Genomic DNA, 14,294 nt, shown 5'->3' on the forward strand with positions numbered 1-14,294 from the left:
GTTTCTGTACTGCAAAAGAAACAGGAAAGTGAGAGGCAACCAACAGAATGAGAAAAAATATTTGCAAACTATGCAACAGATAAAGGGTTGATAACCAGAATCTACGAAGAAATCAAGAAACTCCACAACATCAAAACAAACAACCCACTAAGAGATGGGCCAAGGACCTCAATAGACATTTTTTTTATTATTATTATTATTTTTGACAGGCAGAGTGGACAGAGAGAGAGAGAGACAGAGAGAAAGGTCTTCCTTTGCCGTTGGTTCACCCTCCAATGGCCGCCGCGGCCGGCGCACCGCGCTGATCCGATGGCAGGAGCCAGGAGCCAGGTGCTTTTCCTGGTCTCCCATGGGGTGCAGGGCCCAAACACCTGGGCCATCCTCCACTGCACTCCCTGGCCACAGCAGAGAGCTGGCCTGGAAGAGAGGCAACCAGGACTAAAACCCGGTGTGCTGGCGCCGCAAGGCGGAGGATTAGACTAGTGAGCCGTGGCGCCGGCCAATAGACATTTTTCAAAAGAGGAAATCCAAATGGCCAACAGGCACATGAAAAAATGTTCCAGATCACTTGCAATCAGGGAAATGCAATTCAAAATCACAATGAGTTTTCACCTCACCCGGTTAGAATGGCTCACATTCATAAATCTACCAACAATAGATGCTGGCAAGGATGTGGGGAAAAAGGGACACTAACCCACTGTTGGTGGGAATGCAAACTGGTTAAGCCACTATGGAAGTCAGTCTAGAGATTCCTCAGAAACCTGAAGATAACCCTACCATACAACCCAGCCATCCCACTACTATGAATTTACCCAAAGGGAATTAAATTGGCAAACAAACAAGCTGTCTGCACATTAATGTTTATTGCAGCTCAAATCACAATAGCTAAGACCTGGAACCAACCCAAATGCCCATCAACAGTAGACTGGATAAAGAAATTATAGGACATGTACTCTATAGAATACTATACAGCAGTCAAAAAAAAAACAATGAAATCTGGTCATTTGCAACAAATGGAGGAATCTGGAAAACATTATGCTGAGTGAATTAAGCCAGTCCCAAAGGGACAAATATGTTCTCCCTGATTGGTGACAACTAAGTGAGCACCAAACGGGAAACCTGTTGAAGTGAAATGGACACTATGAGAAACAGTGACTTGATCAGCCCTTATCCTGACTGCTGATGTACAATGTAATACTTTATCCATTTTAGTATTTTTTTTGTTCTAGTACTATTGGTTGAACTCTGTAATTAACACACAATTATTCTTAGGTGTTTAAATTTTAGCTGAAAAGTGATCCCTGTTAGGAATTTGGAAAACATTATGCTGAGTGAAATAAGCCAGTCCCAAAGGGACAAATATCATATGTTCTCCCTGATCGGTGACAACTAACCGAGCACCAAAAAGGAAACCTGTTAAAGTGAAATGAACACTATGAGAAATGGTGACTTGATCAGCCCTTGCCCTGACTGTTGATGAACTTAATACATTATCCCTTTTAGTTTTTTATTTGTTCTACTTAATACTTTTGGTTGAATACTGTAATCAATACACAGTTATTCTTAAGTGTTGAGACTTAACTGAAAGTGATTGCTGTTAAATATAAGTGTGGGCTGAAAAAGCAACAAAAGCAAAGAAAAAAATGTTGGGAAAAACTTTCAGTTGGATGAAGTCTGTGAGAAAATCCTATTTTGCTCTTGGAAAACAGTTTATATCTAAAATGCACTCTGAAATTATGATCATTGACAAGGCAGACAGAAACTTAATAATATAGGAAATGGCCATATCAATGCATTATTATGTGAACTGTCAACCTTGAATTTGCAACTTTGATTCCTTTTACCACTTAACTCCAATTGACATAGAAAGAGTTCAAAATTGTCATAAGATGTGAATACAGTACTACCAAAGATATTTCAAGCATATTATGTTTTTAGTATGATTACTCCATATTAAATCATTTACCATTGCTTCTTTCTCTCCTGTGATTTCATCAAAGCTCCTTTACAAGTGTGTAGATCAGTTCTTTGCAGATTGCCTCACAGTTCTTCTAAGGATACCGTACTACTTCATTTTCAGCATCCTGGATTGAGCTGTACACATTGATGGTTGTAATTCCAGACGACTGAGCTTTCAGGGTTGGCCATAAGTAATTGCTTGTGTTGAAGATCTATTTTATAAATCTTATAGTATTAGAGCATATTCTAGCTCAAATATTACTGCTTTTTTTCATTACTGCCTTTCATAAGTAATTCATACATATGGTTTGTATCTTGTATATATTTTATTTTTGGAAATCTCTAAAAAAAAATATATATATATATATATATATATTAGTGTGGGAATAAGAGAGGGAAGAAATGTGCAATTCGGGACATGCTCAAGCTGATTTGCCCCAAACAGTAGAGTTAGAAACATACCAGGGGATTCCAATTCAATCCCATCAAGGCGGCATGTACCAATGCCATCTCACTAGTCCCAGTGATCAATTTCTGTTCAAAATTGATCATAATGATAGGACTAAGAACCAAAGGGATCACATAAACAAGACTAGTGTCTGCTAATACTAACTGATAGAATAAAAAAGGGAGAAAACGATGCAACATGGGAAGCGAGATGCACAGCAGTCTCATAGAATAGCAGATGTCCTAAACAGCACTCTGGCCTCAGAATCTGCCCTTAAGGCATGTGGATCTGGCTGAAAAGCCCATGAGAGTATTTCAGGCATGGAAAGCCAAGACACTCTGGAAAAAAAAAAAAAACCTAAATGAAAGATCTCTGCGAGTGAGAGCCCAGTGGAAAGAACAGGTCATCAAAGAAGGAGGTACCTTTCTCTGAAGGGAGGAGAGAACTTCCACCCTGACTACGACCTTGTCTAAACATGATCAGAGTTGGCGAACTCAAAAGGCTTCCATAGCCTTGACAACTCATGACAAGAGCCTAGGGAGATTACCGATGCCATAAACAAGAGTGTCAATTTGTTAAGTCAACAACAGGAGTCACTGTGCACTTACTCCTCATGTAGGATCTCTGTCCTTAATGTGCTGTACATTGAGTACTAGTTATAGCATTAAATCACAAACAGTATTTTTCACTTTGTGTTTCTATGTGGGTGCCAACTGTTGAAATCTTTACTTAATATATGCTAAACTGATCTTCTGTATATAAAGAGAATTGAAAATGAATCTTGATGTGAATGGAAGGGGAGAGGGAGTGGGAAAGGGGAGGGTTGCGGGTTGGAGGGAAGTTATTGGGGGGGAAGCCATTGTAATCTATAAGCTGTACTTTGGAAATTTATATTCATTAAATAAAAGTTAAAAAAATGTTGAAATCCATGCATAGTATTTTCATAATACACTTTTTCAAGAACTTCTTGCATGAATTTCAAATTTTTTATGCACAAAAATAAACTTATCTTTTAATTTCATTTTCTGTGAACTATTTTGAAGTTCCTTTATAGGGTACAACCAGCCCTTGCTCATTAGATGGAACAATTCGGAGGCTGCTGCTGAATTTGGAAGAGTGGATTTTCTGAAGCTGGCAGCAGTGGTGGCTCAATGAGTGAGGTGACCCAGAGAAGCCACAGTTGGCACACACAGGTCTTTTAGGAAACATAGGCAGGAAGAGAAAGCCCAAGTTCAGTAGCTGAGGTGGAACCGAGGGTCACAGGACAGTTCCGGGCGAGCAGCTGGGGAGACTGAAACTGTGCCAAGCAGCACTGCAGGTTGTCAAGCTGCAAACAAACCCCACTTATTAACAACAGCACCCGCTAGGCCCAGCGGCGGCCTGGCTGGTACGGAACAATAGTTCATTAGCCACAGGGAAAGTCTGTGATGAAGAGAGAAGGAGCCATCGGCCCGAGAAGAAAGCAAGCAGGAAAGTGAAGATGTCTGTTCTCAGCAGCATCGCTACCTCCCATGGTTCATTTTCAGTTCATCACTTTCCCATCCAGCTTTGATGTTTTTCTCTCTGCTCTCCTTTGACTTGCCTCTCGTCAACGCCCAAAGGCTTCACGCTCATTTCCTTGTTGTGATTAGACCTCAAAAGTGGCCTTCTGCAAGTGGTGATGAAAGGCCCCAGAATTAGCACTCTAAAATATCACAGGGATCATCAGAGGCTGAACAAGCTCCGGTCCAAGTCCAGGAGTGGAGAGAGGAAATTGCAAGGGAGCTGGAAGTCAGGAGGCGGAAAAGGGGAGGAGAGGCCGCCAGACACTAGAGGGGGAGGCAGGGAGAGAAGAGAGGGGAGGCGAGGGGTCACCATACCTATGGGGGAGGATGAGTGAGGACAGGAGAGGGAGGGGAGAAGAGATGGGCTGTATCAGGATCAACTGAGTTTTTTTTTTTTTTTTTTTTTTGACAGGCAGAGTTAGACAGTGAGAGAGAGAGAGAAAGGTCTTCCTTTACGGTTGGGGTTCACCCCACCAAGCGGCCGCTACAGCCAGCGTGCTGCGCCAATCCGAAGCCAGGAGCCAGGTACTTCCTCCTGGTCTCCCATGCAGGTGCAGGGCCCAAGCACTTGGGCCATCCTCCACTGCCCTCCCGGGCCACAGCAGAGAGCTGGACTGGAAGAGGAGCAACCGGGACAGAATCCGGCACCCCAACCGGGACTAGAACCCGGGGTGCTGGCACCGCAGGTGGAGGATTAGCCTAGTGTGCCAAGGCACTGGCCTGAGATTTTTTTTTTTTAAAGATTTGAGAGTTACAAAGAGAGGGGGAGAAAGAGAGAGGTCTTCCATCCACTGGTTCACTCCCCAAATGGCTGCAATGGCCAGAGCTGGGCCAACCTGAAGCCAGGAGCTAGGAGCTTCCTCCGGGTCTCCCACATCGGTTCTGGGGCTCAAGGACTTGGGCCATCTTCTACAACTTTCCTAGGCCATGGCAGAGACCTGGATCAGAAGGGGAGAAGCTGGGACTCGAACCCATGCCCATTATGGGATGCCAGTGCTGCGGACAGAGGCTTAGCCTACTATGCCACAGAGCCGATCCCTCAACTGAATTTTAAAACAGGATTTTTAGAAATGCAATTTTATTCTGCTCAGATATCTCCTTGTTGGTTTAACAACCATTTGTGGACCACCTGCTCTGGGCCAGACCCCATGACTGGCTCTAGCTGCTGCTGCCTAGAGGCAGGGCTGAGCCTACAAGCAGGCATTCCCAAGTCAAGGACAGTCAAGGATGGCAGCCAGCATGAGACCCCAAGAGAACATCTCCCCAACCTGCAGGGGCCCATGCAAGCTTCCCTAAGGGGGAACCACCTGTACTGAGAGCTCAGTGACAAGCAGGAGTCGCCGACACAGAGGGCAAGTGTGAGGACACAGCGCTGGCAGAGAGGGCCCCTGAAGGGAACAGAGCAGTCCCAGGCTGTCAGCGTTTGCCAGTGTGGAGCGTGGAGGAGGCGGGTGACAGAAGAGAATAGGTAAGTGTCAGTAGGCACCAGGTGAAGAAGGCCACAGGTAACATGTTACAGATTAGGACTTAAGGTCTAGAACAGCTTTTAGCATGGGACTATCCTAACCACCTTTACATTTTTAAAAGATTGTAGCGGGGTGGGAGATGGCAAACATTGAATTGCAATTAATGATATGCAAGCGTGCTTCAAAAAGTTCATGGAAATGGAATTTTAAAATAGCTTGAAGCAGAAAAGGTTGAAACCTGTGCGTAGGAGGACTCTTCAAAAAGTTCATGGCGAATGTGCCTTAGGAGAAAACTGCATGGAGGTCAAAAATGTTTGCACCAAAATAAACTTTTCTCTTAAAAAGCTATTTTTGGTGCTGGTATTGTGGCATAGCAGGTAAAAGTGCCACCTATGACACTGGCATTCCATATATACGCCAGTTCATGTCCCAGTTGCTCCACTCTGATCCAGCTCCCTGCTAACAGCCTGGGGAAAAGCAATGGAATATGCCCCAAGTGCTTGGGCTCCAGCAACCCATGTGGGAGACCGAGATGAAGCTCCAGGCTTTGGCCTAGCCCATGCTGGTGGTAGCGGCCAACTGGAGAGTAAAGCAGTGGATATAAAAATCTCTTTAAATTTTCAAAATAAATCAATCATTTTTAAAATTTTATTTTTTACTTGGCAGGTAGAGATAGAAAAGAAAAGAGAAACAGAGCAATCTTCCATCTGCTGGTTCACTCCTGCAGTGCTTACAACAGTGAGGTCTGGGCCAGACTGAAGCCAGGAGCTGGGAACGCAAACCAGGTCTCCCACCTGAGCCATCACCTGCTGCTTCCAAGGGTGTGCATTAGCAGGAACTTGGAATCGGAAGCAGAGCCAGGACTTGATCCATGCACTCTGGCAAGAGATGCTGGCATCCATCCCAAGAAGGGTCTTAACTGCTATACCAAATACCTACCCTTCAACATATTTTTTAACTCCACTTTACATGAACTTTTTGAAGTATCCTGCTACATACTTGAATTACTTGGGAAGTAACCTACTTGTTTGCAACCCACTCCAAAATGAAGAAAAATGACAAGATTGATGGCAAGAGAGAGGGAAGTATGGTCAGATAACATGTAACCAAAACAACAGTGGTAAAACCTGAGTGGTGAGTATATGGGTGTTCACTGTAAAATGCTCTCAACTTTCCTCACGTTGGGAAAATTTCCTAGGAAAACACAGGGAGTTCAATCCTGGCTGCCAGCAGGATCCAGCTTGGAAAGGGGCCAGGGAGCAGGCTATGCTGGGCAGTGACTGAAGAGCTAATCACGGCCTAGACAGCAGGGGGCGCTGCAACAAGGACAAAGCAGGTGAACTCGAGACGTTCAGAAAGGCCACAGGCTTGGCCGCCAAGTGGATGGGGAGGGGAAAAAAGAAAACACAACAGCCCTGTTCTGCCTGACCTCACTACAGTCCAATGAAGAGTTTAGACAAGGACGGGCCCGTTGATTTCCAGGTGAGAAGAAAGGCTCACGGGACCTAGGAAGAAGCCTGAATCACTAATGTAGCCTCCAGCTGGCCTCCCAAGAGATTCCTGGCAGCCACCCTCAGCCTTGCTAGTCTGTTCTTGAGTTCAGTGGGCTTCTGCCCCGCGGTAATCTCAGGATGGAGACCAGGAGAAGTCACTACAGCCAGCATCGCCCATGGCCTCAGATCATGGCCAAGGCCGAGCTGCTCCCCACCCCGTCCCACAGCCCATCCTCCTCGCCTCCCTCGGAACCCTCTGAGTGGCCCTGAACCTTCTCCCTTGGCGAAACCATCTGTTTCGTTGTTGTTGTTTAGAATCGTTGTGGATCAGCTGCTTCAAATGGCTTCAACCACAGCCAGCTTTGATTATCAGTTTTCAGTCAGAAAACAGGTTTCTGAGTCACAATGAGGCAAAACGAGCTTTGCTCAAGGGCTGCAAACTGTGCGTCCAGGGAGCAGATGCCAGGTGGCCTGGTGGTTCTCCGAGAGGCAGCCTTGCTAATTCCCCGGGCAGCCCTGCCTCCACCAGCAGCTGCCGCCCTGTAATTTCTCCTCATTTCCTACAGCTTTGTCCTGTGGCCGCGAGCACTCCTCCTCAGCCGTATCCCGCCACGTGAAGCACGGGTCTCAGACGACCTGTTTTCCGTGATGGTAATTAACTTCTGTGATTCACTCTGGCTTCTCGCTCCGCCACATCCACTGCCATTTAACGCTCAGCATTAAACCTGGAATCTGTCAGCCCTTCAAGGCTAGAGCTTCCAGAAGATTCGGGGAGAAGTGAAAGGAACATGGGGAGGGGGGTGCCCTTGCTGTAGACATGCTGCTACCATTGGGTACCCAACCCCATGGAGGAGGCCCCCAGCGCTGGTTAAGGCAGGGACCTGCGGGCTGGGCTGGTGACTGGCACCACTCCCGAGTGAAGCCAGCCCTCCCCTCCCGGCACACAGGAGCTGATTTTAGATTTGACTTCATAAAAGCAACTTCACCTGAGACCCCAGCAAAAGTTGCCCGCGTAGGCCTCCTGATGTTTCCCTTCAGCTGGTTCTTAAGCAGATGTGGGGTCACATTTACCCCAGTTCAGACTCCAGCTCTGACACCCCTCCCACTGAGCCTCAGTTTCCCCACAGCTACACAGGGAGGAGGTTCACTCTGGGGGTGCACGGGCACCAGGGCACCAGCCCAGGGCCTGGGCCCTCATTGGTAGCTATGATTTCTCAGGTGTAGAAAATGGCATTAATGTAAAACCTAACATTAACTTTAAAATGTGACTAATACATGTTTTGCACATCAGCTGTGTGAACATCCAAGGTGCTTTTTTTTTTAATTAAAAATGCTCTCAAGTGTTTTGTTTTCATTTCCTGTCTCTCCATCAGACATCAGCGATTTCTGCTGCTTCCCTTCGGAGAGGGAACCCGGGAGGAAGGAGCAAAGGAACGGGCTCCGTTCCCAGTGCTGCTCTCCTCTCCGGGACCCTCCAACAAATCTGTGCAGCTTTCCCAGCCCAGCGAAGGACATCCTGGTGAACGCGACGCCCAGACTGTCTCCCAGGAGCGCGGCCCCGGGTGCTGAGCGAGGCCATCCTGTGGGTTGTGGGGAGGCTGTGGGCACGCGTGGAACTCCCACAGCCACACTTCAGCCCTGCCTCCTGCTCTCCAGCAGGAAACTCAACTCCCCAAACCACAGAGGGTAAAAGGGTTACAACTAAGAGAACAAGAGTAAAAACCCCCAAGACTTACTCTGCGCCAGGGATCCCGCCAAGTCCTCTCATGAACTTCCCCTGGGGTCTCTTTTTCCCGCAAATCCTGTTGTAACAACTCCCTTTTGCTCATGGAAACTGGAGAGTCTGCCTGCCAAGTGTCTTGGGGAATTTTCGCCAGCTGCTGAGCTGCAGAGCGGAGAGCAAAGCTCAGTGGCTCATGCAGGAGCCCGGATCTCACCTACTGTGAGGACCCTGTGTTCCTGCAGAAGCCAAGTCTCTGAGAACCCATGGGGGGGCGTGCGGAATGAGGAAGACAGGCGTGGCTTAACTGCAGCCACCTGAGCGCTGCACCTGCACCCACACCTGCGCCTCGTATAAGCAGGATTGGGTGATAAATGGGTGGACCGTGCCGTGCCTGGGGCCTCGCTGCCAGTCTCTGGTCCGGCAGGGAGTTTCTGCAGGCCCCTGCTTTGAAAGTGAGTATGACCATGCATACTGGTGGGACAGGATCTTTCCTCATTTCCCCCAACACGCCTATTGCTTTAAAATATGCAGTGGCCACATTCAGGCTTGAAATTGTCTTAGGGGCAGACTCGAGGGTGGGCTCAGATGAGGTCTCCAGTCCCAGGATGTGTGTGGCTCTAAACTCGGGTGAGCTCATGAGATTTTGGCTTCACTGGGATGGGTCCAGGCAAGCCCCCTTTCAGGCCTTGGGCTCCTGCCTGGTGAGGGCCAAGAACCCTGTTTCCTAAAGGCTTGGGAGCATGAGACAGAGTACTCCTTTGCCTTTTTCTGGAGGGAGAGGGGTCTCATTCCACTCCCCCTGCTTTCAGTACTACCCAGGCCAGGCTTGGAATCTAGTGCTCAACCAACACCCAGGGGGAAGCCACCCTCCCCATGGCTGTGCCAAGGGTTGGGTTTGGCACATGGAGGGCCCCTCACCCCTGACTCTGAGAGGTCACCACGGCCACAGGTTTGAGATGGGTTGAGGCTGGCAGAAATAGAGCTACCGTTCTATGAAGTTAGGCTGGGCACTTGGCCAGGTAAGAATGGCCTTGGCCACACTCCCAGGCCCCACCGTGCTCTCTGGTCCCAAGGAGAATCTGGGGACTGAGTATTTGTTCAGTTCCTCAGCCAGCACAGCGGGGTGGGGCAGTTCTCAGGCTAGAGTCAAAGCTCTGAGTTCCCAGCCCATGTGTCACTGAGTCGGGCTATTTCTTTCCCAGGGGAGAAGAGCTAGGAACCATTCCCCCAGGGAAGACTGGAACCATCCTCCCCTGGCCCTCTCCTAAGAGCTGGTCGCTTGCTCCCTCCCTGTATCAGTCTCTGCATTAATCCAGTGGCTGGAGGTGGGGGTGTCAGGTACCTAATCATCGTTCACCTGCTCTGATAGCCCATGATGTACCCCTGACAGAACACTTGGGTACCAGCCGGGGTGTAGACACCACTGTGGGAGCCTCAGAGCCCGTGCTCCCTCTGCAGCACCTGCTATGGTGGAGAAGGGGGGTGGGCAGGGGCGTCCACCCCATTGCCTGAGCTGCATGGGTCTCTCTCCACAGCAGAGCTCTGTCATGCAGCGGTGGTGGTGGCTCCTGCTAGGATTGTGGACGGTCCTGCCCACGGGAACAGGGGACAAGCTGCTCAATGTCTGCATGAATGCCAAACACCACAAGAGGGAGCCGGGCCCAGAAGATGAGCTCTATGTAGAGGTACGGTAGGGACCAGAGGGGTGGCAGTGGGTGCTTCTTTGAAGGGTCAGGGAAGGGACACCGATGCTGAGGTAGTCTCTGGTCCCCATCAATCCTGATCATCTGATTTCTTGGGTTGGGAATTGAGCAAAGCCAACCGAATGGAGACTATGCCACTTTGAGACCTTAAGAGTTGAGTGAGGTCATAAGTCTCCCATCTCTGAGTTGCTGTGGTGGCTGGAAGAGGGATTTGAATGGTGATCTCAGAGGCCCGTAGCTGGTTGAGCACAGATTCAAACCAGCTTTCCTACCATCAGGCCATGAGAAACATATGAGTTAAGGGGCCCCTCCCCCAGCTCCTAAAGGCACTTTCAGGACCTGGCCTGGCCACTTAAGTCTGAGTCCCTCCCACCCCAGGCAACCTCAGTTTCCTCTGAGGTTCCTCTCCCTACCTGCCTTCTCCCAAAGGCCTCCTCCACCTCCTAGGAGCTGTGTCCATAGAGGATCGCAGCAGCCCCTGGCAGAGAGGGCAGTGTGCGCACCTGCTACCCTGTGGGGAAAGATGGACAGATTGCCAGGATTCATTCTCTACAGGACACTGCTTGTCCAATGGCAGCCCACTTGCCGGGTCTTCTCCTAAGGGATGCTTGTCCTTTGCTACCTTCTGCCTTAGACATTTACCAACCCCAGCCTCTTCCTCCCCATGCCTTCTACTTCTTCCTTACCCTCAGTGCGAGCCCTGGAAGGACAACGCCTGCTGCACACCCACTACGAGCTGGGAAGCTCACCTGGATGTGTCCCCGCTCTACAACTTCAGCTTCGTTCACTGCGGATTGTTGACCCCAGACTGTCATAGGCACTTCATCCAAGCCATCTGCTTCTACGAGTGCTCCCCAAACCTGGGGCCATGGATCCAGCCAGTGGGTAGATGGGAGACAGATCTGTGCAATACCCTAAGAGCCCGAGCTTCTCTCTGATCTTATGTTGATGTCTCCAGGGTGCTTATAGAAACAGGAAACTCTATCCCCATTGTGGACAAGAGCAGGGATGGAGAGGAAGCCACCTGCAGTCCTGGGGAACTGCATGGGGGAAGCTGGCCAGAAGGATGAGGGACTGTCACTGAGGGAGGCTCTGGGGAATTATATGGGCCTGAGTTTGAATCCTATCCTCTGTATCTATTAGCTGAATAGCGGGGAGCAAACTACTTAGCCACTTAACCTCATATCTTTTTGCAAAATAATACTTGGCGACTATAAGATGATATTCAGATGGTACCTGGCCTGTGTAACATGCAGCCATGAGTAGTCTTCCATGGTTGTGATTAACCTTCTTGTCTCACTGTGCCCCACCCAGGTGGACCCCAGTGGGCCAGAGCAGCGAGCTATGGACGTGCCACTGTGCCACGAGGACTGTGAGCAGTGGTGGGAAGACTGCCGCACGTCATACACTTGCAAATCCAACTGGCATGGCGGCTGGGACTGGAGTCGGGGTGAGTGGCAGGTGCAAGATTCCCTGTGTTCCCCCAGGGCAGAGAATGGGGGTCTGAGGGGTGAGAGGAGCCAGGGAGAAGTTATCCGCCCTCAATTCCCCCACAGGGAGGAACCGCTGCCCTGCAGAGGCCCCCTGCCGCCCGTTCCCCCACTACTTCCCCACCCCAGCTGACCTGTGTGAGAAGATTTGGAACAACACCTTCAAGGCAAGCCCAGAGCACCAGGGCAGTGGACGGTGTCTTCAGAAGTGGTTCGAGCCTGCACAGGGCAACCCCAATGTGGCTGTGGCCCGCCTCTTCGCCAGCCCTGCCCCAGCCTGGAAGCTCCCCTCCACCCTTGTGGGCTTCTCTCTGTTCCTGCCGTTCCTCCCCTAACAGCGCTGCCCTCTCCCACCAGCGATGGGCCAGGCTGTGGCCACCTCCTTCCTCAGGCCCTTTCCTGAAGAGGCAGTGGCTGGGGCCCGAGCCCTGGTGGTTGGTTCTGAGACCCCCTGCCCTGATTGGCCTGGGAGACAGCTGGAGGCAGGGAATGCCAAGGAGACCCACCCTCTCCTGCCCTGGGGGATGGGAGCTGTGAAGGACTCAAGGCCCTTCTTAGCCAATACACGCCCTCCTCCTCCCATTTCAAAGGTGGTGGTGAGAGCCCTGGCCTCCTGTCCTGTGATCTCCCTAATAAAACAGCAATCGCCTCTCCTGGGTGTCATCCGCTGTGTCTTAGTTCCGTGGACAGGAACCCAACAGGCAGAGGGAGTCAGTGGACCTGTGGCACTGAAGTCTCCAAGTTAGGTGGTGCCTGAGAATAATGAACTTCCCAATATCTGCCACTCAGCCAGCAGCACCTCTCTCATGGGACTCATTTCAACACTGCCTCTTTTTCTTCAATAAGTGATGCACTGCACAAGAGACCCAGGGATAGGGCATCCATCATCTGTTGGATTCCAAAATTGAGGCATATATCTCGCCCTCTTTCAGGTTTGCCTTTCCTCTTTAACCCCTACCTCTTACCCTAGAGTCACAACTCGCTGGGCTGGAATTTGGAAACAGTTTAATCTGGCCTTGCCACTTCTCTGTGTTACTTTAGGCCAGTCCTTTGACCTTCATGGAAGAATATCTTTCTCTCTCTCTCTCTCTCTCTCTCTCTCTCTCTCTCTCTCTCTCTCTTTCCCTCTCCTCTCTCTCTCTCTGCTGAGAGTGATGAGGTGTTTGAGCCAGATGACTTAATGCATTACAAAAAATGAAGAAAAGGCAAAGTCAGTTTCTTGCTTCAGGATTCAGTTGTCTTCCGAGGCAGTGCCATGAGACAGAAGTATGAGAGCTAAACTGGAGAAGTGGCGGAGTCCTCGTTGTGGGACAGGCAGCCGACCTGCCCTCTCGGAACCTCCTGGAGCCTAAAGCCGGACAGCTTCCCGCATCAGAGTGCCTTCCTGTGACGTTCCCTTTTGGCAAAGAGGGCAAGCATGACTGTGCTCAAGTTCTTCGGCTTTGTTAACAATTGTGTGCTCTTATCAGGTCCTAGTGTTGTACCTGAGCAAGTGTAAACAAAGGAGCACTACACATTGATAAAATTTGCTGGGGAGCCGGCTCATGCCCTAAAGAACCTCGACCCCAAAGCCCAAAGTAATAGGGTTTATAAAGGCAAAAACTGCAAAATCGGGAGAATACATGGTTACTATATTTTAGGTCAAGCTGACCTAAAACCTATATGAAATTAGTATCAATTATTTGACAATACCATTATAATCTTAATTTTAATCTTGACATTAATCCAGGTATTGGTTTTAATCATAAGTAGGACATAAACAAATTACATTTTTCATTAACCCAGGTGCAGCCTATCCACTTCCAAGCTTGAGTGATCATGCTAGGGGGTTTCTATGCTCTGCCAAGTGTGATGTAGTGGACTGCTATTATTCAACTGTTTTAGATCATAATTTCAGACCAGAGTCTCATGGTGTGGGGGGCACCTTCCCAGAATGGAGTCTCAGGTTCTCCACAATGGAGTCCCTACTGTCAAGGTGTCACTTCACTAGCAAGCCCTGCTCAACAGTGAAACTCGGCCTCCATTCTTCACCTGCCTGGCATATGCTCATTCACTACCGTGTCACAGGCAGGCGCTCCAGGCACAAAAGTAAAGCAAACAGTCCTTCCAAGTGTGGTGCTCAGGGTCTGGGTTGAAGACAGACAGCAGCAGGGGGAACAAAGCTGTGTGTGTGAGAGAGAGATCAGGTCCTGAGAAGGCCTCACAAAGGGTGAGGCTCAAGACCCACTGAGAACAGGAAGGAAACCCTAGTCACAAACCAGCTGAGGTTCCAAAGTACGACCCACAGGAAGCAGGAACTTCCATGGCTCTTAACCAACTGTGCCTTCAAAAATACTGTAGGTAAAATCTCTTAAGAATTAAGGACTGAATAAAGCGTCTGAGGGTGTATGCTTGGTAGAAAAGTGGTTTAATGATGTCTTTCCAGTGGTTTTAGGCATAGATATAGAAGATGAGGGGTGGGCATTGGC

At 49.3% G+C, this 14,294-nt stretch overlaps 1 protein-coding gene across 1 annotated transcript; it reads left to right on the forward strand.

Moving 5' to 3' along the window:
- The first annotated feature begins 8,792 nt into the window (after nt 1-8,792).
- IZUMO1R (IZUMO1 receptor, JUNO) lies at nt 8,793-12,489 on the forward strand. The gene is made up of 5 exons (XM_070062758.1): nt 8,793-9,085; nt 10,172-10,318; nt 11,029-11,217; nt 11,651-11,786; nt 11,893-12,489. Exons 1-5 carry the CDS (start codon nt 9,005-9,007, stop codon nt 12,159-12,161), a joined length of 822 nt encoding a protein of 273 aa, XP_069918859.1. The 5' UTR covers nt 8,793-9,004; the 3' UTR covers nt 12,162-12,489.
- Nucleotides 12,490-14,294: the final 1,805 nt, after the last annotated feature.

This window comes from Oryctolagus cuniculus, chromosome 1 (genome assembly GCF_964237555.1).
Source record: "Oryctolagus cuniculus chromosome 1, mOryCun1.1, whole genome shotgun sequence".
NCBI lineage: Eukaryota > Metazoa > Chordata > Mammalia > Lagomorpha > Leporidae > Oryctolagus > Oryctolagus cuniculus.